Genomic DNA, 21,517 nt, shown 5'->3' on the forward strand with positions numbered 1-21,517 from the left:
TAGATCCAGGCCCAGGCCCAATGGCTGACTAGCCATCACTAGGGATTGTCCAACACTGAGCCAGTAAGTAACCTAAGTTATCAAAACTGGTTTTTTTCTGGCCTTTCTTAAGTAAGACTACGGTTATGTTGAGATGGAAGCTCCCCACTTCAGAGGTTCAAGGTTGAGCACTGCAGCTCCCAACTGAGCCTATGGGGACAGATGCTGATTCTGCAAATTGTTACTCCCTTGTTGCTACATCTATCTTCATGGAAATAGCATGAAAGGAAGCATTTCGCTGATCACTGAAACACTGAAACAGTTCACTGAAACAAGCCAACCTCTTGTAGTCTCTAGTTTGCTCTCACTATGCTGTAAGGGGGGGATGGACAGACGGACAGGTTTTGGTCCAACCCAGACATTGTGGATCAGGGAGCAGTAAATCAGAGACAGTATCGTACCCCTTTTACAGTATATCTTGGTTTGAGAAAGCTTGGTGTGTGTGTGTGTGTGTGTGTGTGTGTGTGTTATATATATATGTGTGTGTGTGTGTGTATTTCTGTGTAGCTTGGTAGGTGGGGTGGAGCTGGTAGGTTAGCTTCCTTGGCTCCGCTGGTGTGTTTGCACTATGCTGACCTTCAGGCCACTTCCCTCCCTCCTTCCCAACAGCAACCCACCTGCCAGGAAGCTAGCATAGCAGCTTTGACTCCCCTGGCAAGCCTCTTCTTCGTGTGTGTGTGTGTGTGTGTGTGCTTGTGTGTGTTCGCCCAAAAATATTAAACTAAAACAATGAATGCTGATAACAAGAGCAACGTTTGGAAAAGGCTGCCGTTCCCTTGCACCAAATACAGGCTATGCATGGGTCAGGAATCTCGCTGCAGCAGACAATTTCCATCTGACCTGTTCCCATTCAGTTACGACGTGAATGGCGTTTCCTCAAAGGATACCAAAGCCAGAGGACAATTGCACCCACGAGACACAGCTTAGCTGTGCAGCAAGCCCTGCAGTAACTCAACTCTGCACCAGCCTTAAATATGTTCCAGCTACTGAACTTGCCAGCAGCTGCACATTTCTGCCAGTTGCTGCAGACCTAGACACCTACAGTGACCTAGATGAAAAATATATTTCAGAGCTGATTGGCATTTAAAAATCCTGCAGCTGTCAAACACGCCTGGGTTGCGCAACTGCAGTTTGGGGTGTGCTTGTTTGCGAGTGCCTGCGCACATGAGTGGGCGCCCAGAGCAGAAAAAATATGGGGAAGAGAATGAAGCAGAAAAAAAGGGTGGGGAGAGTGAGAGCGAGAGGAATAAAGAAAGAAAACAGTGTACAGCAAAGTGGCCATAGCAGCTGGCCTTATCAAGTATTTTTTTAAACAAAACAAAACAGCTTAAAACCCATGACCTATGGATTGGATTGTGCAGCTCTCAGCACATTGATCCACTACTCTGATTTTTCTTTTTTTTTGAAATGGAATTGTAAAAACAAAAGGAAATAGGAAGAAGAAGTATTTTTGAAAGCAACCAGAGAGGGATCTGTGCATATTTCCCTACAGCTCCGCAACATGCACCGCAATAGTAATTAAAATACCCCTGCTGATTCCCTACTGATGCCAACAAGTGCCTATAGATGGCTTCTGCCAAACTCTGGCATGAGATGTAATTGCTTCATGCTAGGTTATAAAGGCAGCGGGTGGAACCAGGAACACTGTCACACTACAAAAGTCCAAATTCCAGGACCACCCTTACAATTTTCAGGATTACATTAACAGCAGTTTTTTTAAAAAAAGATTTCTTTATTATTATTATTATTATTATTATTATTATTATTATTATTATTATTGCATATGTGAGTACTAAAGAGACCTAATTCACTCTAACTTGGGGACTTAGGGACAGAGCAGGGCTGGTTGGCATTTGGATGGGCAGTGTCCCTGCAGAGACCAGTTTGTAGGAATTAGCATCTCCATCTTCTGCATGTCTTTTGTAGCTGTTGCGATTTACCTGATTGTAACAGCTCAAAAGAGGGCCACTATAATCTCAGAAACAATAGTGGCTGGCTAGACATTCCCATATGGAGGTACTGATTCACACAATGACTCTGAGCTTATTGCCCTGCTGAGATGCTCAACCTCTTCTCACATCCATTGCACAGAAGTGAAACTCTCAGGATGGTGTGAAAAGCAATATATTTGCTCAGTACAAGTATCGAAAAGCTGGTATCATACGGGGTAAATCAATACCAATGGTGGGTATGAAAACACAGGAAAACTTCAATACTATTTAGAAGCTATTTCACTATCTGAAAACTGCTCATTTTTGCCACCTTGTGGATATTTTTCTGTGATGATTGGGTATAATCTACGGCGCTGCAGCACTTTCTGTCTTTACAGTCTAGGAATTACTTTTATCTTCGTTGAAACAATAAATAGAAGCAAACACACATCCTGCCCACACTATGCCACTAGTCTCATGCACAACTCCTGTCCTGCTTTCAGGAGATGCTTTCTAGCTGGACTCCTGATTGGAATCACAAGCAAACTCTCAGCTCTGGGGGAAAAGACCCCTGGGAAGAGAAGGCATCTTATAAGTTTGCCTGTGACTTTTTTTGTTTTTTGTTTGTTAAAAACTAATCTTGGGAGAGAAAAAGCAGGGAAACATTAGCTCCCTTTAGGCTCTCAGTGCTTTCTGTATCTGAAGGCTTCCTAGAACCCAAGCCTTCAGGTTCCTTCAGCATATTAGAGAGATGCCACAGCTTTACTGTTAGCCGTAGCATTGCAGCATACCCAGTTGCTAGTGTAGAACAATCCCAAATGCTTTCTGGAGAACTCTGTAGCTACACACTCCTCATATTCAACTCCAAAGTGTTTCATACCCTTACTTCCACTCTTTCATTGCTAGTGATTCCTGGGATAGGAAAATAATGGTTGAGAGAACATAGCCAGGGTTGGCTGCTGAAACAGTTCTCCAGCTGCAACAATTGGCCACTGGTTCTCATACTTGCCCTAAATGGAGATGGGATGATGGAGGAGGCTGAGGACACCTCTGTCTGCCCCGTGCAAATGTATATTTGTTGACTGGTACCAGGCTCAGGCTTCCTTTCAGCTTAATTGCCATTCCTGGCTGGATGTGGACCCGCATCTGCATGCTGCTCTATGCTGCTGAGAATGACTGACAGCATGAAATCAGCATCCTCTTAAATGTCTATGGGATTTTTTTTTTTAATGGCAGGAGGGTTGAGTGGAGATTGTCCTGGGGTTTCAAATCCTGCCACCTTCAATGAAAAGGATCAGATAACAGGTGACTGGAAAGACCTCTGCCTAAAACAGGGGTCCTCAGACTACGGCCCAGGGGCAGGATACGGCCCGAAGGCCTCTTTTATCTGGCCTGTGATGACCCCCACCACCCGCTGCCACCACTCACTCTTACAGGCGCGGCATGGCTGCTCACTTCTGGGTTGGAAAAGTGCTGGAAATAGCTTGTGCACATGTGCATACATCATTTCCGGTGCACTTCCTGGTCAGAGAAGGCCCATGCGCATGCACACAAGCTATTTTCGGTGCCTTTCCAACCCAGAAGTAAGCCAGAAATAGCGTGTGTGCATGTGTATGGGCGCGGTCTCTGGCCTGCCGCGTGATCTGTGCTGCGGGCACCGGCCCAAAGCCGGATAAGTTTGGGGACCCCTGGCCTAAAACAATGGAGAGGGGGCTAGAGAAAGAAATAGTCTTGTCCCGGGAGAAGCCAGCCTCCTTTGCTCCTATGGGGAATTCCTCTGATATGAAAGAATCTACTCATTCCCTCACATGGGGCTTCAGTTGCATGTACTGTAGTCTGGCCACTACTCAACACTTTAACAATGCAGAAGTAGATTGTTTTTGCTTGCCTTCTAAAAGGTTTAAAGACATTTCACAACGTTGTGTTAGAAGTGGCAATAACCATCTCTTTGTCTGCAAAATGCAAGGCGGTTATGGGTTGATTGCGCTTTACTAGTTACATGATCAAATAATAACATTTTGGCTTCAATTCCATTGTGCCTACTTTCATTGCCTCCTCCATTTAACAAGCAGGTTGTCTTTTGCAGCTAATCAACACCTTCTGACTTCTCCAAACAAAATATATTCTTTTACCAAATCACATTAGGACTATACATGTACAAGGAATGCTCTGTTTTACAAGCTGTAATACGGTATGAATTGCCTTAAGCCACTTACAGCAAATCAAGAACTATCACCAAGAACACTCTTAAAATCTACCTAACTTTGGCATGTAATATTATCCTTCTCTAGAAGAGTAAGATAGCCACAGTGAAAATTAGTGAGCGAGACCCTTTAGTATTGAAGTTACTCAGATATCTGTGCAGAACCGTACCTATAGAAATGTACCTAAAGGTTGCTGCAATTACTATTTTCTAAACAGACAATGTATTTTAAAATTCCATGTGCAAATATAAATGAATCTTTTGCATTACATTTTATGATATGCTAGAATTCAGTGGAGCTTGAATTCTTCTACTGAGTGGTGTTCTACATCACGTGAGAATATTTCTGCTCACATGACTGTACTTCCCCCACTTCTCATCCTCTTTGCAGGCCCCCAGAATCTACTCTGGAGAGTTGGGGGATCTTCTGGAACAGATTACTAGGAGTACAAAGGAGGCACATTGGGGAGGAGATGAAGGGAAAGTTCCATTGTGAAATAATAAATCTGCATTGCAGCTTGGTGGGCAACAATGAATGTCACCCATTGACTTTAGAATGAATTTCATGTGGTTGTGGCTTTAATACCCACCATGTTCCTTTGGTGTCAATTTGAGGTGTACTACATCATGATACTTTCTGGACCAGAAAGCAAGCAAAACAGTTTAATTTGAAACATGGACACAACGGATGCCATCCGGACCCATTTTTAATAAAGTGGGGGGGAATACGTATATAGAATGCCAGAAAAATGTAACTGCAAGCTTGTTAGTGTAGCTCAGATACGGCTAATCCGCAGATATATGCAAGATACGCTGAATAACCAAAATATGGAGACTATGTTACTTATCACAAGGGACTGTTGACAGTGACAATCCCTTACATGTCTGGTGAATATTCAAAAACACAGAGATGGACCAGTGAACCATGTTCACTGGACATATTAAGATCCACTCCATAATTCTGGACAGTCACAATATACATGTGGCATGGGTACCATTCCCTCTTGGTTGTCTCCTTATTTTGCTAATGTACATTGATGCCTGATGCAGATGCAGCCTCCATTGTACTTTATGGATGCATCAAGTTGATGCATGTAAGGCTGCCTGTCCTTGTCAGAGCCCCCATTAGTCATAAATATCTGTTTAAATTCTGTATAAATCAAGAGCACTGGATGCCCTTGATATTGTGACAAAATGATTACCTAATAATATTGTTTATGCAAAGGGGAGGGTAGGCAGTTTTAGTTATTTGCTGTGAGCTTTCCTTAGGGGACGACAAACTGTTCAACTAAAAGAATAGATTTCCTAGTATTTTAGTATAGTTCATTCTGGTGTAAGTGGAATTCTTGTATGAAAAACTGAGCCACTGAGCCACTTTGTGGTAGCTTCTCTCAAAGGTGACCCTGACGCAACCCAAGGCAGAATTTGCCACAAAATTATGCATTGCAGAAATATTTTCTCTCTCTAAAAACACTTCAAAATCCAGACAGCCTGCTTTCACAGAACATAAACGAAGGACTCAAGAAAAACAAACAATAATAAATTAAATTAACAGTTCAGATTTTAAGAAATTTCAAATGAATATTTTTTTATATCCAGAAGTCATGAAAAAGGTGGCATGTCTGACAAAAGTTTACTGAATTATTTTTCAAAGTTTTTAAAATCTGAACTGTATTCTTGTTTCATTACATCACCACATTACAAACAAATAATAATAATACAAGAAACATGACTTCTCTCTGACTGTATTGTTAGCTACACATTAACAGGAAAACAATTCAACCCGAATAAGGTATTAAACAGAATATATGAAAAACAAAAATGAGATTAAGTTTAGGTATCAAACAGTGGTTTGAACAGAAGGCCAGATTGCTAATAGGACCGAGTTCTAAAATGTAGCTTTTAGGGATGTTTTTGTAAACATTTCCTCGATTAAACTGTGTCTCGTCTCCTAGTAATATGGCACTGAATTTCTGTTCTACTAGATCTACTTAGGGGAGAAGGAGAACACTAATTACGGGAATTAAGACAGCACAAATTAACTCCTTAAGTATTACTGCAACTCCAACTTCTCTCTATAAAGGAGTACGTATCTTAAGGAGCTACGGAAAGGAAAACAAAGATCAATGAAAACTCAACAATCCTAGCAATGTATAATATACAGTTGTTCACCTGCATCCTTTTGATTCTCTATATGAAAGAGAGAGAAAGCAACAAGGAGAAAAGAGAGAGAGAAACAAGAACAGATATGCAGGATTAATGAGCAAGTGGATCAAAATGCCCCCCAGTTATGTGTGATATATGACATTCAAAAAGAAAAAAAGTTGCCCAAATCTCTCCCACCACCCAGAAGCATGGGGAACCATCAAAAACGACTTGCTTTGCAAAGATAAAATGTTATGTTGTACAAAGAAAAAAACTGGTGTTTAGGTGGTTTAAGCTCTGAGTACGCACACTGGCTATTAGTCTGGTAAAACGAATATACACAATTTGTCCTATTCAGAGCTCTCTATAGAGGAATATTCAAGAAAAAAGAACCTTGGATAGCACTCTGTTTGAAAGATAACAGACAAGAGACGTGGAAGATCTAATGTACAGGGAAGACATTTTTCTGCGGTCGTATGAACAGATTGTAAAGAACGTTTGAAACACATACGCAATAGGGAAAGATAGAGATGACTCTTTCCCAATGTCTTTTTTCATCTTCTGACCTCTAGCTCATTGCTCCCCCATGTAGTTGCTGTCTTTTGATTGTGTACCAGTGACAAGTGTTTACAAATTGGGGTTACACAGAAGCAAAGTAAAAATGCATTCAGGTCACAGACAGAAAGAAGAACTGAAAAAACTTACAGACAAATTGGAGTTCGTCACAAACAGAAACAGCTGATTTTTTTCCTAACCTTTTTCTTTTCTTTTCTTTTTTTTTTAGGCTGATAAAAAGTGACTGGACTTCTCACACTGGGACTTTCACAGACAGAAGCAACAGACAAAGCCAATGCTAAAAGACTTGAAGCAAGGAAAGTGAGTTGGTTTGGCTCTGGATTGTACTGAAGTAATGGAAACAGAAAAGATTGAAGACAGCATGGAGAGGAGGGCGGAAGGTACTCACGAATGGTTAAATCCATCACTTGAGAGGCCAAGCAGAAGACAGGATGCTCATACATTTCTCTCTTTTTCCCTATAAAAGAGGATTTGGGCATGCAAGAGGCTTAGGTCAGAGGTAAAGAGGTTATAGGTCATAGGTCAGAGGAAAACTTTACATTAGCTCAAAAGGAAAGTAGCTGTAGAGTATTTTGGGATACACACAGGAAAAAAAAATAATAATTAAAAAAAAAGATTTGAAATTGGAGGTTTACTGGATTAACCATTCAGCATGCTCATGAGTCACAAAAGAGATTGCGACCATGATTCTAAAGGTTTGTTCTGAATTGTTTGCAGGAATATAATGATCAGAACATCATGAATAGAAGGAAATAGAATTTGATTGATTTAAGGCTCCAAGATACTAAGGAGTTTAGCCTTCAGTATCTAAGGCTTTCACAGGTATTTCTTCATAAACATAGCCTCCAGCAGCATTGCTGTGAAATGTCTTATCTTAATTTTAATGCACTCAGGCTAGTTAGACCTCGAAGGAGGTTTTTTGGTTTCCAAATTGTAGACTCCACTGCAGAAATGGTCAAACAATGATTATTGTTTTTAAGTTAAAAAAAAAGGAGCAGAAAAAAGCGAAGAGGAACTCAGAGTGAGCGGACTATGCTCATGAGAGAAAACCTGAAGCATGCAGCTTGCGGATGTTGGGTTGTTTTGAATTAACAATCCCAGCATGCTCTGAAACTGATGCAACCACTTTTTATAGAGGCAGCATAGAAAAGTGGCTGAACCAACCACGAACAAGGAAGGAGAGAAGCAGAAGAGAGCAGGTTGTGTGGGATGAAGTACTTCTCCGAAAACAATAGCTGGAATTCAAAACAAAACAGAAAAATAAAACAAATAATAAAAAGTTTGTTGCTTCAAAGTTTCCCAGACCTAAAAGTCACAGTGCCAAAAAAGAGGGCAAGGTAATTAAAGACAACCAAGAAGAATTGAGGCACCAAAGGAAAGTACACGCTAGCTGTTCTACGTTTTGGGAAATGAATGCATTTTTACTTACAGATCATAAAGTTTGTTTTTGCATAGATATATCTGAAAGAAGAGAGCAAAGCTTACCGACAGAGTTAGTGAGCGTTACACAGAGACCTAGGGAGTCCAGTGTCCATTCAAAAGGAAAGTCACAATAACAACAACCCCCAAACTGCCTCCGAACTGGAGCTCTCCCATGCTCGTGCAGCATATTTAAACATTGAATTTTTTAACAGAGTTCACCAATTAAAACCATTCTGTGAAGTCGAGTGCTTTGATAAATTGCTTGATAGCACAGCGCTCAAGAGACCTGCTTCCCTTCTCTATTTTCATCACTCATTACCAAGTCAAGAGTTGATAAACATCCTTTTAGTGCCCAATTCTTAAGCGTTTCTCACTGGATGCATAACAATGAATTCATTACCACTGGTACACAATTTGCATTGTCAACGTGGGGGGTGGGGGGGACACATTGAAAAAGAGAGGAGGTGTATAATCTACAGACCCTGGAAATATGGGGCATATCACAATAATCCAGTCCTTATGACCAGCAAGGACTATGGAAAGAAAAAATATATATTGAACGGTGATATTGTTTCCTCTAGCATTATTATTCGAAGCAAACGAGAACATTGCTTTATTTAGCAAAGCTTCAGGACTCACACATGACAAGAACCCCAGATCCACAGCACATAATTCAATTTATACATCTGACAGCAAGGCATTTGTCGTGTTGTGTAGGAGTTTCAAATTACTGTACAGCAGCCAAAAAGGTAACAATGAAAACTGATTAATGTGTAAAGATCTATCTGCATGTATAGAATTCCTGCCAAAAGCATATCTTCAAGCAAGTTTAAAAAAATGTCTTTTTGATAGCTACATGTGTCTCTGGTCACTAGCTGTTATTCCTTCCTAACGTAAAAGGTCAATAATATCAGTTGTGGCGAATTTAGAGTGACAAGAATGAAATCTGAGGCAAGTGCAGGGCCAACTGATTTGACAAGATCTGCTATGCATAAAAGGGGAGGTGGCAAAACATTACCCAGGGAAAATAAATAAATAGACATCCTAAGCTGGCTTACATATGTGTGTGCACAGTTAAAAAATATTTAATTTCTGATACTTCCATTGTTTCACGAACTCTGCTGTCACAAGCAATTAGCTGCGTTTTCCATTCCAGTTACAAAACATGACATACTACGTTGATCTCAATGGTTGTTTTCTAGGAAAACAACAACACAACACATATGAATATTGTACAAGTGACCAAACATGCTTACTCTCCTACAAAGTAATTACCCTGTGTACCATTTCATGTTCTTAAAAAAAAGAGAGAAAGATTTTACCCTAGCCTTATTTATCCTGCAAGCTATGGCATATTTTGATTTTATTTCTTTTCTTTTTCTTCTTTTTTAAAAAGCAGCTTAGTCGTCTCACTGAAACAGGAAAGCAGCGTTAATTTTAGTAGCAAAATCGCCTTACCTTCAATTTTGGCATACTCTGAGAGCCGTGTATAGTTAGTCAATGCAGCTTGCTCTAAGCATTTACGGATGACGGTCTTTACCTCCTCTTGAGGGACTGGAGTAACTATGTCTTTCATCAAAACCTTGATATAAGAAACACTGATTTGTTGTGTCATCTTGAAATTAACTGCTTTTGTTTTCAATTTCACCCACCTAAAAGATTTCAGAGGGTTCACAGTTCCCTTTGTCTCCCTCTACTGGTTAGAAAAGAGGCAGCAATAGCCCATTGCATCTTGGGAACTATTGAACCTGATCACCCTGGCCCATGGTTCTGCGTTTTGAAAGAGAGTGTGAGGAAGTGGGCTGCTAGGAGTGGGAATCCAGCGACATCTGGATGGCACTATATTTAGGCTACCTGTGCATTAGATGTTAAGATAAAATGATCGGTTCACAAGATTCATCATTATTAGATGTATGGATTAATTGCACCAGCCCTAAAGTACTTGTTCAACTAGAGCTGAGTTCAATAAGAGTTCAGGTTTTTCTGCTAGCAGGATAAAACGATGACTTTATGGCACAGAAAATTGCAATTAGAATTCTAGGTGTCATAAAATACCCACGTGTACATGAAGCTTTAAGCTATTGTTGTTCATGGAGTCAGGAGAGGCCAAGAGGTAACCCAGCCCAATCAAACCCACCCATGAAATCTGGACCATGGTGTGTCCCAAGTAGAGAGCAGGTGCCCTGAAGAATGCTGCTCAAATGAAACGATCACACACAAACATGCAAGGAGATGAAACACCCCTTCACCCACTCATTTCCAATGTGATTGGAAGGAAAATGGCATCCAGACTCCAAATATATAATTGAAGTCAATATAAATTCCGCTGAATGAAAAGAGCCAAATACAAGAACTGGATTTATTTATAATTAACCAACCTTTCAAGACCCTTATGCTTACCCTTTCCAGGAGTGATAGTGTGGCTTTTAAAGCGCCTTCTGGTCGGCCGAATGGAAAGCAATACCTAGGGTAAATACATAGCATTTTTGATATATGTGCAAAATGTTTTAAAAGCTAACAAATGGTTTACACTCATACTGCAAGTCCCAGCATAGCTGCCAAGTCTCCCGTTTCCCCTGGGAAATCCCCATTTTTCCAGCTGTTCCTAGCTGAGAAAATGGATTTTTTTGTTTTTCCCTGGTTTATTCTGGCGCAGCGGCCATTTTGGAACTGGGTAGAGCATGCTCAGAAGCGACTTTTGATGCTGCTCTGCCCAGTTCCAAAATGGCTGCAGTGCGACTTCTGGTGCGGCGGCCATTTTGGAACTCCGCCCAGTTCCAAAATGGCGGCAGCACTACTTCCGGTCTGCTATTTCTGGCCCGGTCCCTTATTTCTCTGACAGCAACTTGGCAGGTATGAGTCCCAGACACTCCCCGCTTATGTGTTTCAAACTGAATAAGGAAAACAAGACTGTCAGGGGAGCGGGGTGGGGTGGGGCAGAGCAGGGAGAAGAAGAAATTGCTATTTTGGTTTTGAAACTAGAATAGCATTACTTTATAAAAACCAAAACCCCAATCTGCTTTCAGTTAATAGGTACTGACAAGATAAAAACAGAAAAAGGCAATTGTTTAGAACATGGAGACATTCCACTGTAGACTTATATTCTAAACTTTTAATGGCAAAAAATGCACACATAATTCCATTTTACATTTTCTGTGTCACATCTCTATGACTGACTGTCAGTGCCATCTATATGCTAACATATAGTACGCTAAAATCACTTTAAAAGTTCCTGCTGTTTATGCATGTAATCATCACTGCAGCATCTGAAACGCAGCAAGTTGGCTCTTTGTCTGGAAGGTGAAACATCAGTCATTACCTAAAATGTGTGATTTGATTTTCCAATAACAACCGCAGCCTCTCTTTGATTTCTTCAAACCGCTCTTTCTCTTCTACTGTTACAGTTCCTATTCCATCAGGCCTGGAGGAGAAAAGCTATGAATAAGTTGCATTTTACCTCATAACTTTTATGAATCATCAGCACTGTAATCCATCACATTATAGTCAAAACAATTATACAAATAAATAGGAGTATTTGAATATCGGGTTTCCAGACTCAGATTACCTGAAATCAGTGGCTTCACGTCGGAGTTCTCAAAGACTCTAAAGCTCTCCATGAGGAGGGACTCATCTGCACTTTCTTTAAGTACCAGAGAGCCTGAATAGCATCTGTGTGTTTTTTTGGAGGGGGTGGGAACCTGTGCTCCTTTAAAAATAGTTGGGCTCCAGCTTCCATCAACCCGAGACAGCACAGCTAGTGGCTAACAAATGTCAGGGATTATATCCCAGTTATATTCCTGCACAGCAGGGGCTTGGACTAGATGACTCTGGGGGACCCTTCCACATAGCTGCCAAGTCTCCCGCTGAAAAATGCAGGATCAGCAGCAGCGCGGCACCGGAAGTCGCTTCTACACATGTCCGGACATGCGTAGAAGCAACTTCCGGTGCCGCCCTGCCCGATTTCCGGTGCCTAGGCATGGGCGGAGCGGCACCGGAAGTCGCTTCTACGCCATGCGTAGAAGCAACTTCCGGTGCCGCACTACCCATGTCTGGGCACCGGAAATCGGGCGGCGCCAGGACCCAAAATGGAGCCTCCCTGGCAGGTAGGAAATCCGGGGGATTTATGGGATTTTTTTCCAATCCGGGCTGCCAGCGGGAAACAGTTTAAAATACGGGAGTTTCCCGCGAAAAAGAGGAGACTTGGCAGCTATGCCCTTCCAACTCCACATTTGATACCTGGAGGGTCACAGGTCCCCAATCCCTGGAGTACCCCCCCTTCACTTCAAGGTCACTGCTAGTTCTATGTACACATCCCTTGTGTGAATGTGGCATTTCGTCCCACATGGGGCACCCCTGCTGGGTTGAAATTCTTGGATGGTATTGGATGGTATTCACTTCAAAGGCAGTAAATTGTGTTGCCACTACGTAACTCGTGTGGGAGGCAAATTTCTGAATATCATATATTTCTCCATACCTATGAGACTGCCTTTCCCCATGTGAACCTGCTCCTAACCTGAGGTCATCATCTGAGGCCCATATTGTATCTGTAAGCCACCTCTGAATCAGGTCTGCAGGGTGGCGACTGCTCTTCACAGGTGAGCCCATATGGTGGCATGATTTTGGCAACAAGTAAAAACAGCTTCATTCTCTGCTGCCGAATCATTCTGCTACCCACCAGCCCCTTCCAGTCTCATGTGATGTACCGTGTTTTCCCGAAAATAAGACACTGTCTTATATTTATTTTTCCTCAAGAAGACACACTATGGCTTATTTTCAGGGGATGTCTTATTTTTTTAATTACTTGTCCAGCCTAGCCTCTTCCGTGGCGCCCTCCAGAACTGTGCCTATCACTATGTCTTATTTTTGGGGTATGGCTTATATTGCGCAAATGCTTAGAAATCCTGCTACGGCTTATTTTATGGGGATGTCTTATTTTCGGGGAAACAGGGTACTTAGGCAGAACTCACTTAAAGCGATAGGGTCCCCATTATGGGGCGGGGTGGAAAGCTGCTGCTTGGAAGAGTGGAGCTTGTGTGTGAATGGGACTTGCATCAGTTTAGATCAGGCACCCCCAAACTGCGGCCCTCCAGATGTTTTGGCCTACAACTCCCATGATCCCTAGCTAACAGGACCAGTGGTCAGGGATGAAGGGAATTGTAGTCCAAAACATCTGGAGGGCTGAAGTTTGGGGGTGCCTGGTTTAGATCCTGGCCTATTTGCACTGCGAGGAAGTACAAACACAAGGAGGCGTGAGGTTTTTCTCCTGTGGAAGTATCCGTGCTTCTTTCGAAAGCAGTAAAAAACAAGCAGAGTTCTTCCTACGTGCAGAATGCAGTTCTTTGAACAACGCCTAGTAATACCAAATTAATTATTTTACCTCAGCAAGTAATGTGTTGCCGTGAAACTCCCACCCATGTGCAAAGCAGTTGAGCACAAGTCGACTTAAATCTGTCAGTTTGCATTTCTTAGTGCAGAAAGTATTGATCTGATGCGTGGAGATCTTTCCTATTCTACTTAATTCAAGAGGGTTCTGGGAGCTTCTCCGCTTGAAAGAAATAAGCAGAAGGTTCCCTGATGTTTGGGTTATTCCTTCAGAGAAGCTGAGTACAGTTGGTTTAAACTGGTTCTGTTATCTCTTTCAGTCATGGCCATGCTGACTCTAAAAGTAGGGCTAAGGAGCCTAGGTTTCATTCTTTTCCTTCTGGTGTGGCATTCTGTACAGTGGTACCTCGGTTTGCGAACGCAATCCGTTCTGCGGAGGCGTTCGCTTGCCAAAGGCATGCTTCTGCGCGTGCGCAAAGCGCCGATAGAGCGCTCTTGCGCATCCAAGCGCCACGGAACCCAGATGTAAACACTTCCGGGTCCGCGGCGTTTGTAAACGGAGGCGTTTGTAAATGGAGGTAGGCGTAAACCAAGGTTCCACTGTGCACAGTATGCTTAGTGTTAAGGTTTAGACTTATTATGTTATTGTAAGTTTAAGTTAAGTCGGCTGCAACTGGGTTTCTTATGGACACTGCCAATCCTGAATGTATTGGATTTGTGACCATTATGCTCATTTGCCTTCAGTAGAAAACAGTCCCCCATTCTATGATCCCTCTGTTACATGGATGTGGTTGACAAAAACCAAAGGCAAAAGCCAAGACTGGGGATCAGGGGAATTGTGCAAATTCTCTGTATACCCAAATATATATGACGTGGTCACATATGGTGTTCCATTGAATAATCCATGCAAAAGGTAATGAACTACTCTAATCCACTGTAGAAAATAAGTCAACAAACCAGACAATTAGCAACACTATTTCCTACTACTGGCAATTTCCTAGTGTGTGGACTTGTGTGCTAGTACTCAGTTTGTAACTATAAGTCTCTCTGTTAGGAAGAGTAATGGAAGACGTCTTAAAACTGAACAAATGTTCTTACTTAAAGGCCTCCTCCCGTGTTTGGATTAAAGCTTTTAAACCCTTAGTATTAGACTAGTTTGGCTATACAAAAGACTTGGCAAGGGATTACAAAGCTTCTAATGAACCTCCTGTCAGGGGTTAATTGGTAAGCTTTATTTTTCCTTTTAATGAATCAGAATGTTCCTAACTTTTTTATATAAAAAAATACAATCTGTACAGTCAATATTTCATTGACCTAAAGATGCAGAAACCTCAAAATATAATAAATATTAGCACTTGATGTTAAATATGGTTAAAACTTGCCCATTTAAAACAAAGGCATTAAACACTTTGGAAATGTATTTTTGTCTTTTTTTATTTAAAGTGATAAAGTGAATTTTAAACACTCAAAAATAAACACTCATAAAATTGGGTTGCCTGACAGTAATCCTGTATTCATATGTCCCAATGAGGAAAAGAGATTTACATGTTGGATAGGTTCCTAGCCCATGTATTTAGATTATTCTATGGTATTACTGTTTGAATTTAGTTTACATTTTATACACCAAGCTTGGGTGGATAAAAATATTACCTGGAAGTGATTCTGAGCTCAATGGGGCTTACTTCTGAGGAGGAATGTTTCAGATTGCATGGTATGTTTTTGTTTCAACTCACAGTGCTTGGAGATGCTCCTCCAAAAGCCAAATGGAAGGCCTCGTTGTAATTTCAAAGAGATATTCAAGCACAGAACGTTAACTGCTCAAAATGAAGGGCACTGCTAATTTTCAAATCAACTGCTTATTTTAGAGAAGGTCCGTTTAGCTGAAAGTAATTCTCAGACTAATTAGGGACGGCAGCCTAAGATATAGGAAATATTTGTTTACTGAGATAAATTAAAGGGTTTGAAAGACAAATGCCAGGCAAGTACACAAGTTATGTTGTTGATGTGATAATTGAAGCTATCACTTGATAACCTGAACGTGTGAAACTGTTACCACTAGTTACTGCATGATCAAGTTATTACGGATCATTGCCTCTTGTCAGGCACTTGCCCAAGAAGGGAAAAATCCAAGATAGGAGGTGATAAGCCTATCATGTGTAGTTGCCCATCTCATGTTGTCAAACTATTATTAAACGAAATGTGTGATTTCTCCCTGATTGCAGCAATAACCTATGAAGTGTGTTACTGAAAATGTCTTGACATGAGTCTAAATGCAGAAGAAAACAAAATGTGGCTCAAAAACTTGTTCTTTTACTGTACTCCTTTCGTTTTAAAGACATCAGTTGAGAACTTATGGTGAACCCTACATGCTTACTACGGAGAGAGCTGCTTCTTCCAAAGGAGACAAAATGGTAACCACAGACTACAGATGGCAATGGCTGACACTATGATTCTGAACACATTGCAGGAGAAAGTACTTCCAATTGTGTTTGGGGTCAGAGCACCAGACTGCTGCTTATTTTGCTGCACTCCACAAAACACTACCGAACCACTCCTTTTGTAGGCTCAAGGAAGTTTACTAGAGCAATAAAACTAGCACTGTGCTGAAACCTGCCGCCCAATTTCTTTAAAGCTTTCTTCCCTCCATTTTTCTGCAGAGTTGAGCCCACTTTATTGTATACCTGCCAAGTCTCCCGCTGAAAAATGCGGGATCAGCAGCGCCGCGGCACCGGAAGTTGCATAGAAGGATTGTAGTTTCCAGTGCCTCCCAATCCATTTTTTTTTTTTTGATGTGGGAGCTACTAGAAGCTAGAGTTGCAACTAAATTGTAGCAGCATCAGAAAGCTGCCACAGGTCAGTGGCAAGTGTGGGGGACGGACACAGAACAATTGGGCAAGTTCAGTGTGGGCCAGCGATAACTGTGAGAGTGGGTCAGGATCTAGCAGGATGCAGGTTGGCTCTGCATGACCTACCACCTACTAACACTGGCAGGTTCTGTTTTGGGGCTTTCTGCTGGGTTAGGGTACCGCCAGGGGACTTCCTGGATGGGTGCATTCAAGGAATTATGCTTGGCAGCTCAGTTGGAAAAAACAGGATGCTTCAACTCAGTCCAACCCCACTTGCCCAGTCTGGTATAAGACGTGTGTGTGTGTGTGTGTGTGTGTGTGTGTGTGTGTGTGTGTGTGTGTGTGTTAATTGCATTGTCAATCATTACCTCATGTGAAAACTACTTGTGAAACATAGTAAGTCTGCATAGCTGTCCTCACAAAGTACAGTCATACCTCGGTTTAAGTACGCTTTGGTTTTGAGTACTTTCAGTTTAAGTACTCCGTGGACCCGTCTGGAACGGATTAATCCACTTTCCATTACTTTCAATGGGAAAGTTCGCTTCAGGTTAAGTACGGACTTCCAGAACCAATTACACTCATACTTCTGGTTAAGTACGCTTCAGGTTAAGTACTCCGCAGACCACCTGGAACGGATTAATCCACTTTCCATTACTTTCAATGGGAAAGTTCGCTTCAGGTTAAGTACGCTTCAGGTTAAGTAGGGACTTCTGGAACCAATTACACTCATACTTCGGGGTTAAGTACGCTTCAGGTTGAGTACTCCGCGGACCCGTCTGGAACAGATTAATCCACTTTCCATTACTTTCAATGGGAAAGTTCGCTTCAGGTTAAGTACACTTCCGGAACCAATTGTGTACTTAAACCGAGGTACCACTGTATTTCCCCCCCCCCTCTGTGTGTACTGCATCGCACCTGTGAGCAGAAACAATTATTATTATTATTTTTAAAAAATTGTATTCACAACACTAGACGGAATTACTAATGATAAATATCACAGCTGGCTTCTGTGTATCATGTAGCAACCAACTCCAGACAATCTACAGGTCAACTGTAGCCATTTTTGGAGCCGCCTGGATGTCTGGAAGGGCCTGCCAACTAAGAGCCATCACAACTGCAAGGACTTCCTTTCTCAAACAGCTGTGGACTATATTACATCTGACATGACGAGCATCTCTTGAATCTACCTTTCAAACATTCGGCAAACCATTTTCTCACTGTCCTTCACAAAGTTGACATTTTCAGCAGCATGATAGGAAAGATGTCATGTCGGCTGCTTTTCAAGTTCTTGTCACAGTGGTTAGCACCAGTTCTGTCATCTTTACTCTCCTCACAATCCCCCATCTTTAGCCATGTCACAAATAATAATACTTCCAATGTTTTTTGTCAAATTTCAAATACTACCACCCAGCTGCACATCTTTTGGAAATTTATGAGTTATGTTAATTCTTGTTGCTCATCTCCCCAGAAGCTGAAGCACTATGATTTCATTAATTTGGTATGAATCTGTAGACGGCACTATGATTATATAAACATAAATTAAAAGCCCTGCACTCATTTTTATATACTTGAAGGGAAATGGAACCATTGTCATTAACAATCATATTATCTCAGTTTATAGATGTGTGCTTCCTCCCGCCTTCAAATTAATGTTTGGAGTATTCTTGCTCTTATGATTCCCTTTTCTCTGCTGCGTTCGGAACATTCTCTTGTTGCAAAGCAAGCAGTTGAAGCCAATAGAATATAATCAAAAGGCATTATCGGTGGGAGAAGAAATCCACATTTCTGCTCTAGATGTGTGTGTGTGTTTAGGTGCCACTTCCCAGACATTTCAATATTTGATGTTTACAAGTGTAATCACAGGTTTCTGCTGCTTGTGCAATTTGTATTTTACCATTTTATGTTGAATGATTAAAAAACGTGTACACAATGTCGCATTTAATGTAGTTATGTCATGCTTGGATCCGGATCAGGAATACAAAACATGAGGGAGGACAGAAACAGTGCACAGAAACATCAAGACTTGTGGTGTCTGTAAATCTCTATGTAGTCACACAAAGAATTGCAGACGTGTTACAGTGTAGGCACCTCTAAATGAATTTAGGTCAACCTACAGAATTGGAAATATCTCAGACTTGAACGGTAGCAGATTCCCCTCCCCCCCAATTTGATACTGTTTGGATTCTGCTAGAGAAATTAATAGGGCATAATAGTACAGATGGGTGCTGTGGGGGGTGGCGTGGGGGAGAAAAACGAGGTTGGGATAGTGCCAGGAAAAGGTGCCTTTATGATGAGATATTAAAACCCCAAATTAGCTGTTCATAGTGTGCATTTTAAATATTGTAAAGACATTACACATGAGAAGCTAAAATGTTCCCGTCTACTCCTAATATTACTCATCGACTAATTATTAATCAGCCCCAAAAGAAATATTTTTGAAGTGAATTGTCAAGTTTAAAAATAAATGGTCTCGTGGCAAAGACAATATTCCCGCCCGCCCCCGACTGCTTCTTTGTGCAAATCGCAGGGTTAATTATAAATTATAATTAGGACCAGAGGTCCTAAGGCCACAATTTCTTTCTGGAAACCCCACCTCCCCCACCATGCCCTTTTTCTAATTGTACACGGTGCCTCTGGGGCTAGTTATGCTGCTCAAGCAAATATATCAAAATCATTTCTTTTAAACCAAGGAGTACTATACGAGGCAATAGCATGCACTTGTGTGCAATTATAAATACACATTATAGCTCGTTGGGGGTTAATCCCTTTGACATTTGCCTGTTCCAGCGTGGCTTTGAAATGAGCACATAGTGTCTTTTACACCTTTCATGATAACCTCTCCCGTTCTCGGGAAAAAATGCCCATTAGTAGGCACGTACAGCCTGATAAATACCTGATCCAAACTGGTGAAATTTAAAGGATCAAAGCCATCTTTCCTTTCCTTTTTCTACACCACGGTCCCTTGAAAGTGTTTTGCGGTGCAGAGGACTTACAATACCTGTGACTATTATGATGCAAAGAGCATGTCCAGATGGCTGCCTGGCTGTAAGCCCAGGCGTATTGTGTTATTACATAACCATGTCACATCAGAAATGCAGCTGTTACCGGCAAAGGGCGAATTGAGGGCTGCTCCCAACATGCAGGACCACACCTGGTTTCATCTACTGGTTCTTGCCTGTTCTGCTGCAAACCTGCCATCACGTCACATGGGGAAACTTTGAATGAGACAGTAGGAAGGGGCTAATGCGCATACTTGGCCATTGCTGTATTTTGTAGGCAGAGAGCTATAGATCTAATTTCTCTTGCATTGCTCAAAGTCTGGGCTGCATCAATAGGAGTATAGCATCTAGATCTAGGGGAGTAATAGTACCACTGTATTCTGCTCTGGTCAGACCTCACCTGGAGTACTGTGTCCAGTTCTGGGCACCACAGTTCAAGAAGGATACTGACAAGCTGGAACGTGTCCAGAAGAGGGCAACCAAAATGGTCCAAGGCCTGGAAACGATGCCTTATGAGGAACAGCTTAGGGAGCTGGGTATGTTTAGCCTGGAGAAGAGAAGGTTAAGGGGGGATATGATAGCCATGTTCAAATATATGAAAGGATGTCATATAGAGGAGGGTGAAAGGTTGTTTTCTGCTGCTCCAGAGAAGCGGACACGGAGCAATGGATTCAAACTTCAAGAAAGAAGATTCCACCTAAACATTAGGAAGAACTTCCTGACAGTAAGAGCTGTTCGGCAGTGGAATTTGCTACCAAGGAGTGTGGTGGAGTCTCCTTCTTTGGAGGTCTTTAAGCAGAGGCTTGACAGGCATATGTCAAGAATGCTTTGATGGTGTTTCCTGCTTGGCAGGGGGTTGGACTGGATGGCCCTTGTGGTCTCTTCCAACTCTATGATTCTAAGTTGACACCCACTATTTGGGTGAGCAGCATGTTCATTAGTACCTCTCATAGAAACTCTCCTATATATGAAGGTCAAGTTAACATATGAAAAGCCTTGCTGGATCACGCCAAATGCCTGAATAGTTCAGTCGGTAGAGCATGAGACTCTTAATCCCAGGATCGTGGGTTCGAGCCCCACGCTGGGTGAACGATTTCTGTGTTGCAAGGCATTGCACTAGAACAGGCATAGGCAAACTCGGCCCTCCAGATGTTTTGCGACTACAACTCCCATCATCCCTAGCTAGCAGGACCAGTGGTCAGGGATGATGGGAATTGTAGTCTCAAAACATCTGGGGGGCCGAGTTTGCCTATGCTTGGACTAGAAGACCCTAGTGGTAACTTCCAATCGACGATTCTATGAAATCTGCTCCAGAGCCCTGTTTCCTGTAGTGAATAACCAAGTAAGAATATAAGTAGAGCTCTATTGGATCAGACCAAAGCCATATCTGGTCCAGCATCTCTCCTCCCCGGCCCCACATTAGCCAACCAGGAGTCCATGAGGCCACCAGCTCACAAGAGCACTTTCTATTATTGTTCTCTGTATTCAGGCCCTGGAGGTAACTGGGAGATATTGGTGTAATAGTTTAGAACAGGACTTTTAACCAGTGGTGCTTCACAGTATATCAGGTGGTATAAGCAGTACTGCTTGAAAAGCCCAAGGTTAGAATGATGGACTAAGATTGGAGAAGGGCCCATAGTTCAGGGGTAGAACACATGCTTTAAAAACAGAAGGTCCAAGGTTCAATCCCTTGCGTCTCCAGATAGGACTGGGGAAATGCTTCTTTCTGAATTCCTAGAGAACCAGTGTCGGTCAGTGTAGACAACACTGAGCTAGATGGACCCTGTGTTCCCATGAGAGACCCAGATTCAAATCCTCACTCAGCCAAGAATCTTCCCGGATGATCTTGAGCAAATCAGTCTCTCTTAGCCTAACCTTACATCATACAGTTGTTGTGTGAATAATAAGGACAGGTATCGCCCTGAGCTTCTTGGAAGAAAGGCGGGACCAAAAAACAAACAAAAACGTTTATATATTTAAAAAGGGTTTGTGCACAAAGAGGTAATTCCTATTTTAATTAATATGTATAAAATG

At 41.9% G+C, this 21,517-nt stretch overlaps 1 protein-coding gene across 6 annotated transcripts in view; it reads right to left on the reverse strand.

Moving 5' to 3' along the window:
* Positions 1-21,517, reverse strand: part of CADPS (calcium dependent secretion activator) — a 376,860-nt gene that overhangs the window by 110,601 nt on the left and 244,742 nt on the right. For 2 of the 6 annotated variants that reach the window (XM_035106756.2, XM_035106767.2), the window contains exons 14-17: positions 11,636-11,737; positions 10,717-10,780; positions 9,775-9,898; positions 7,283-7,351 (exon numbers count right to left, since the gene is read on the reverse strand). In XM_035106756.2, coding sequence (XP_034962647.2) covers positions 7,283-7,351; positions 9,775-9,898; positions 10,717-10,780; positions 11,636-11,737 — 359 coding nt within the window. Of the gene's footprint in view, positions 1-6,345; positions 6,364-7,282; positions 7,352-9,774; positions 9,899-10,716; positions 10,781-11,635; positions 11,738-21,517 lie in introns of all 6 variants that reach the window. The other 4 variants (XM_035106769.2, XM_035106762.2, XM_035106772.2 and 1 more) reach the window with 2 other exon arrangements.

Source organism: Zootoca vivipara, chromosome 2 (genome assembly GCF_963506605.1).
Source record: "Zootoca vivipara chromosome 2, rZooViv1.1, whole genome shotgun sequence".
Lineage (NCBI taxonomy): Eukaryota > Metazoa > Chordata > Lepidosauria > Squamata > Lacertidae > Zootoca > Zootoca vivipara.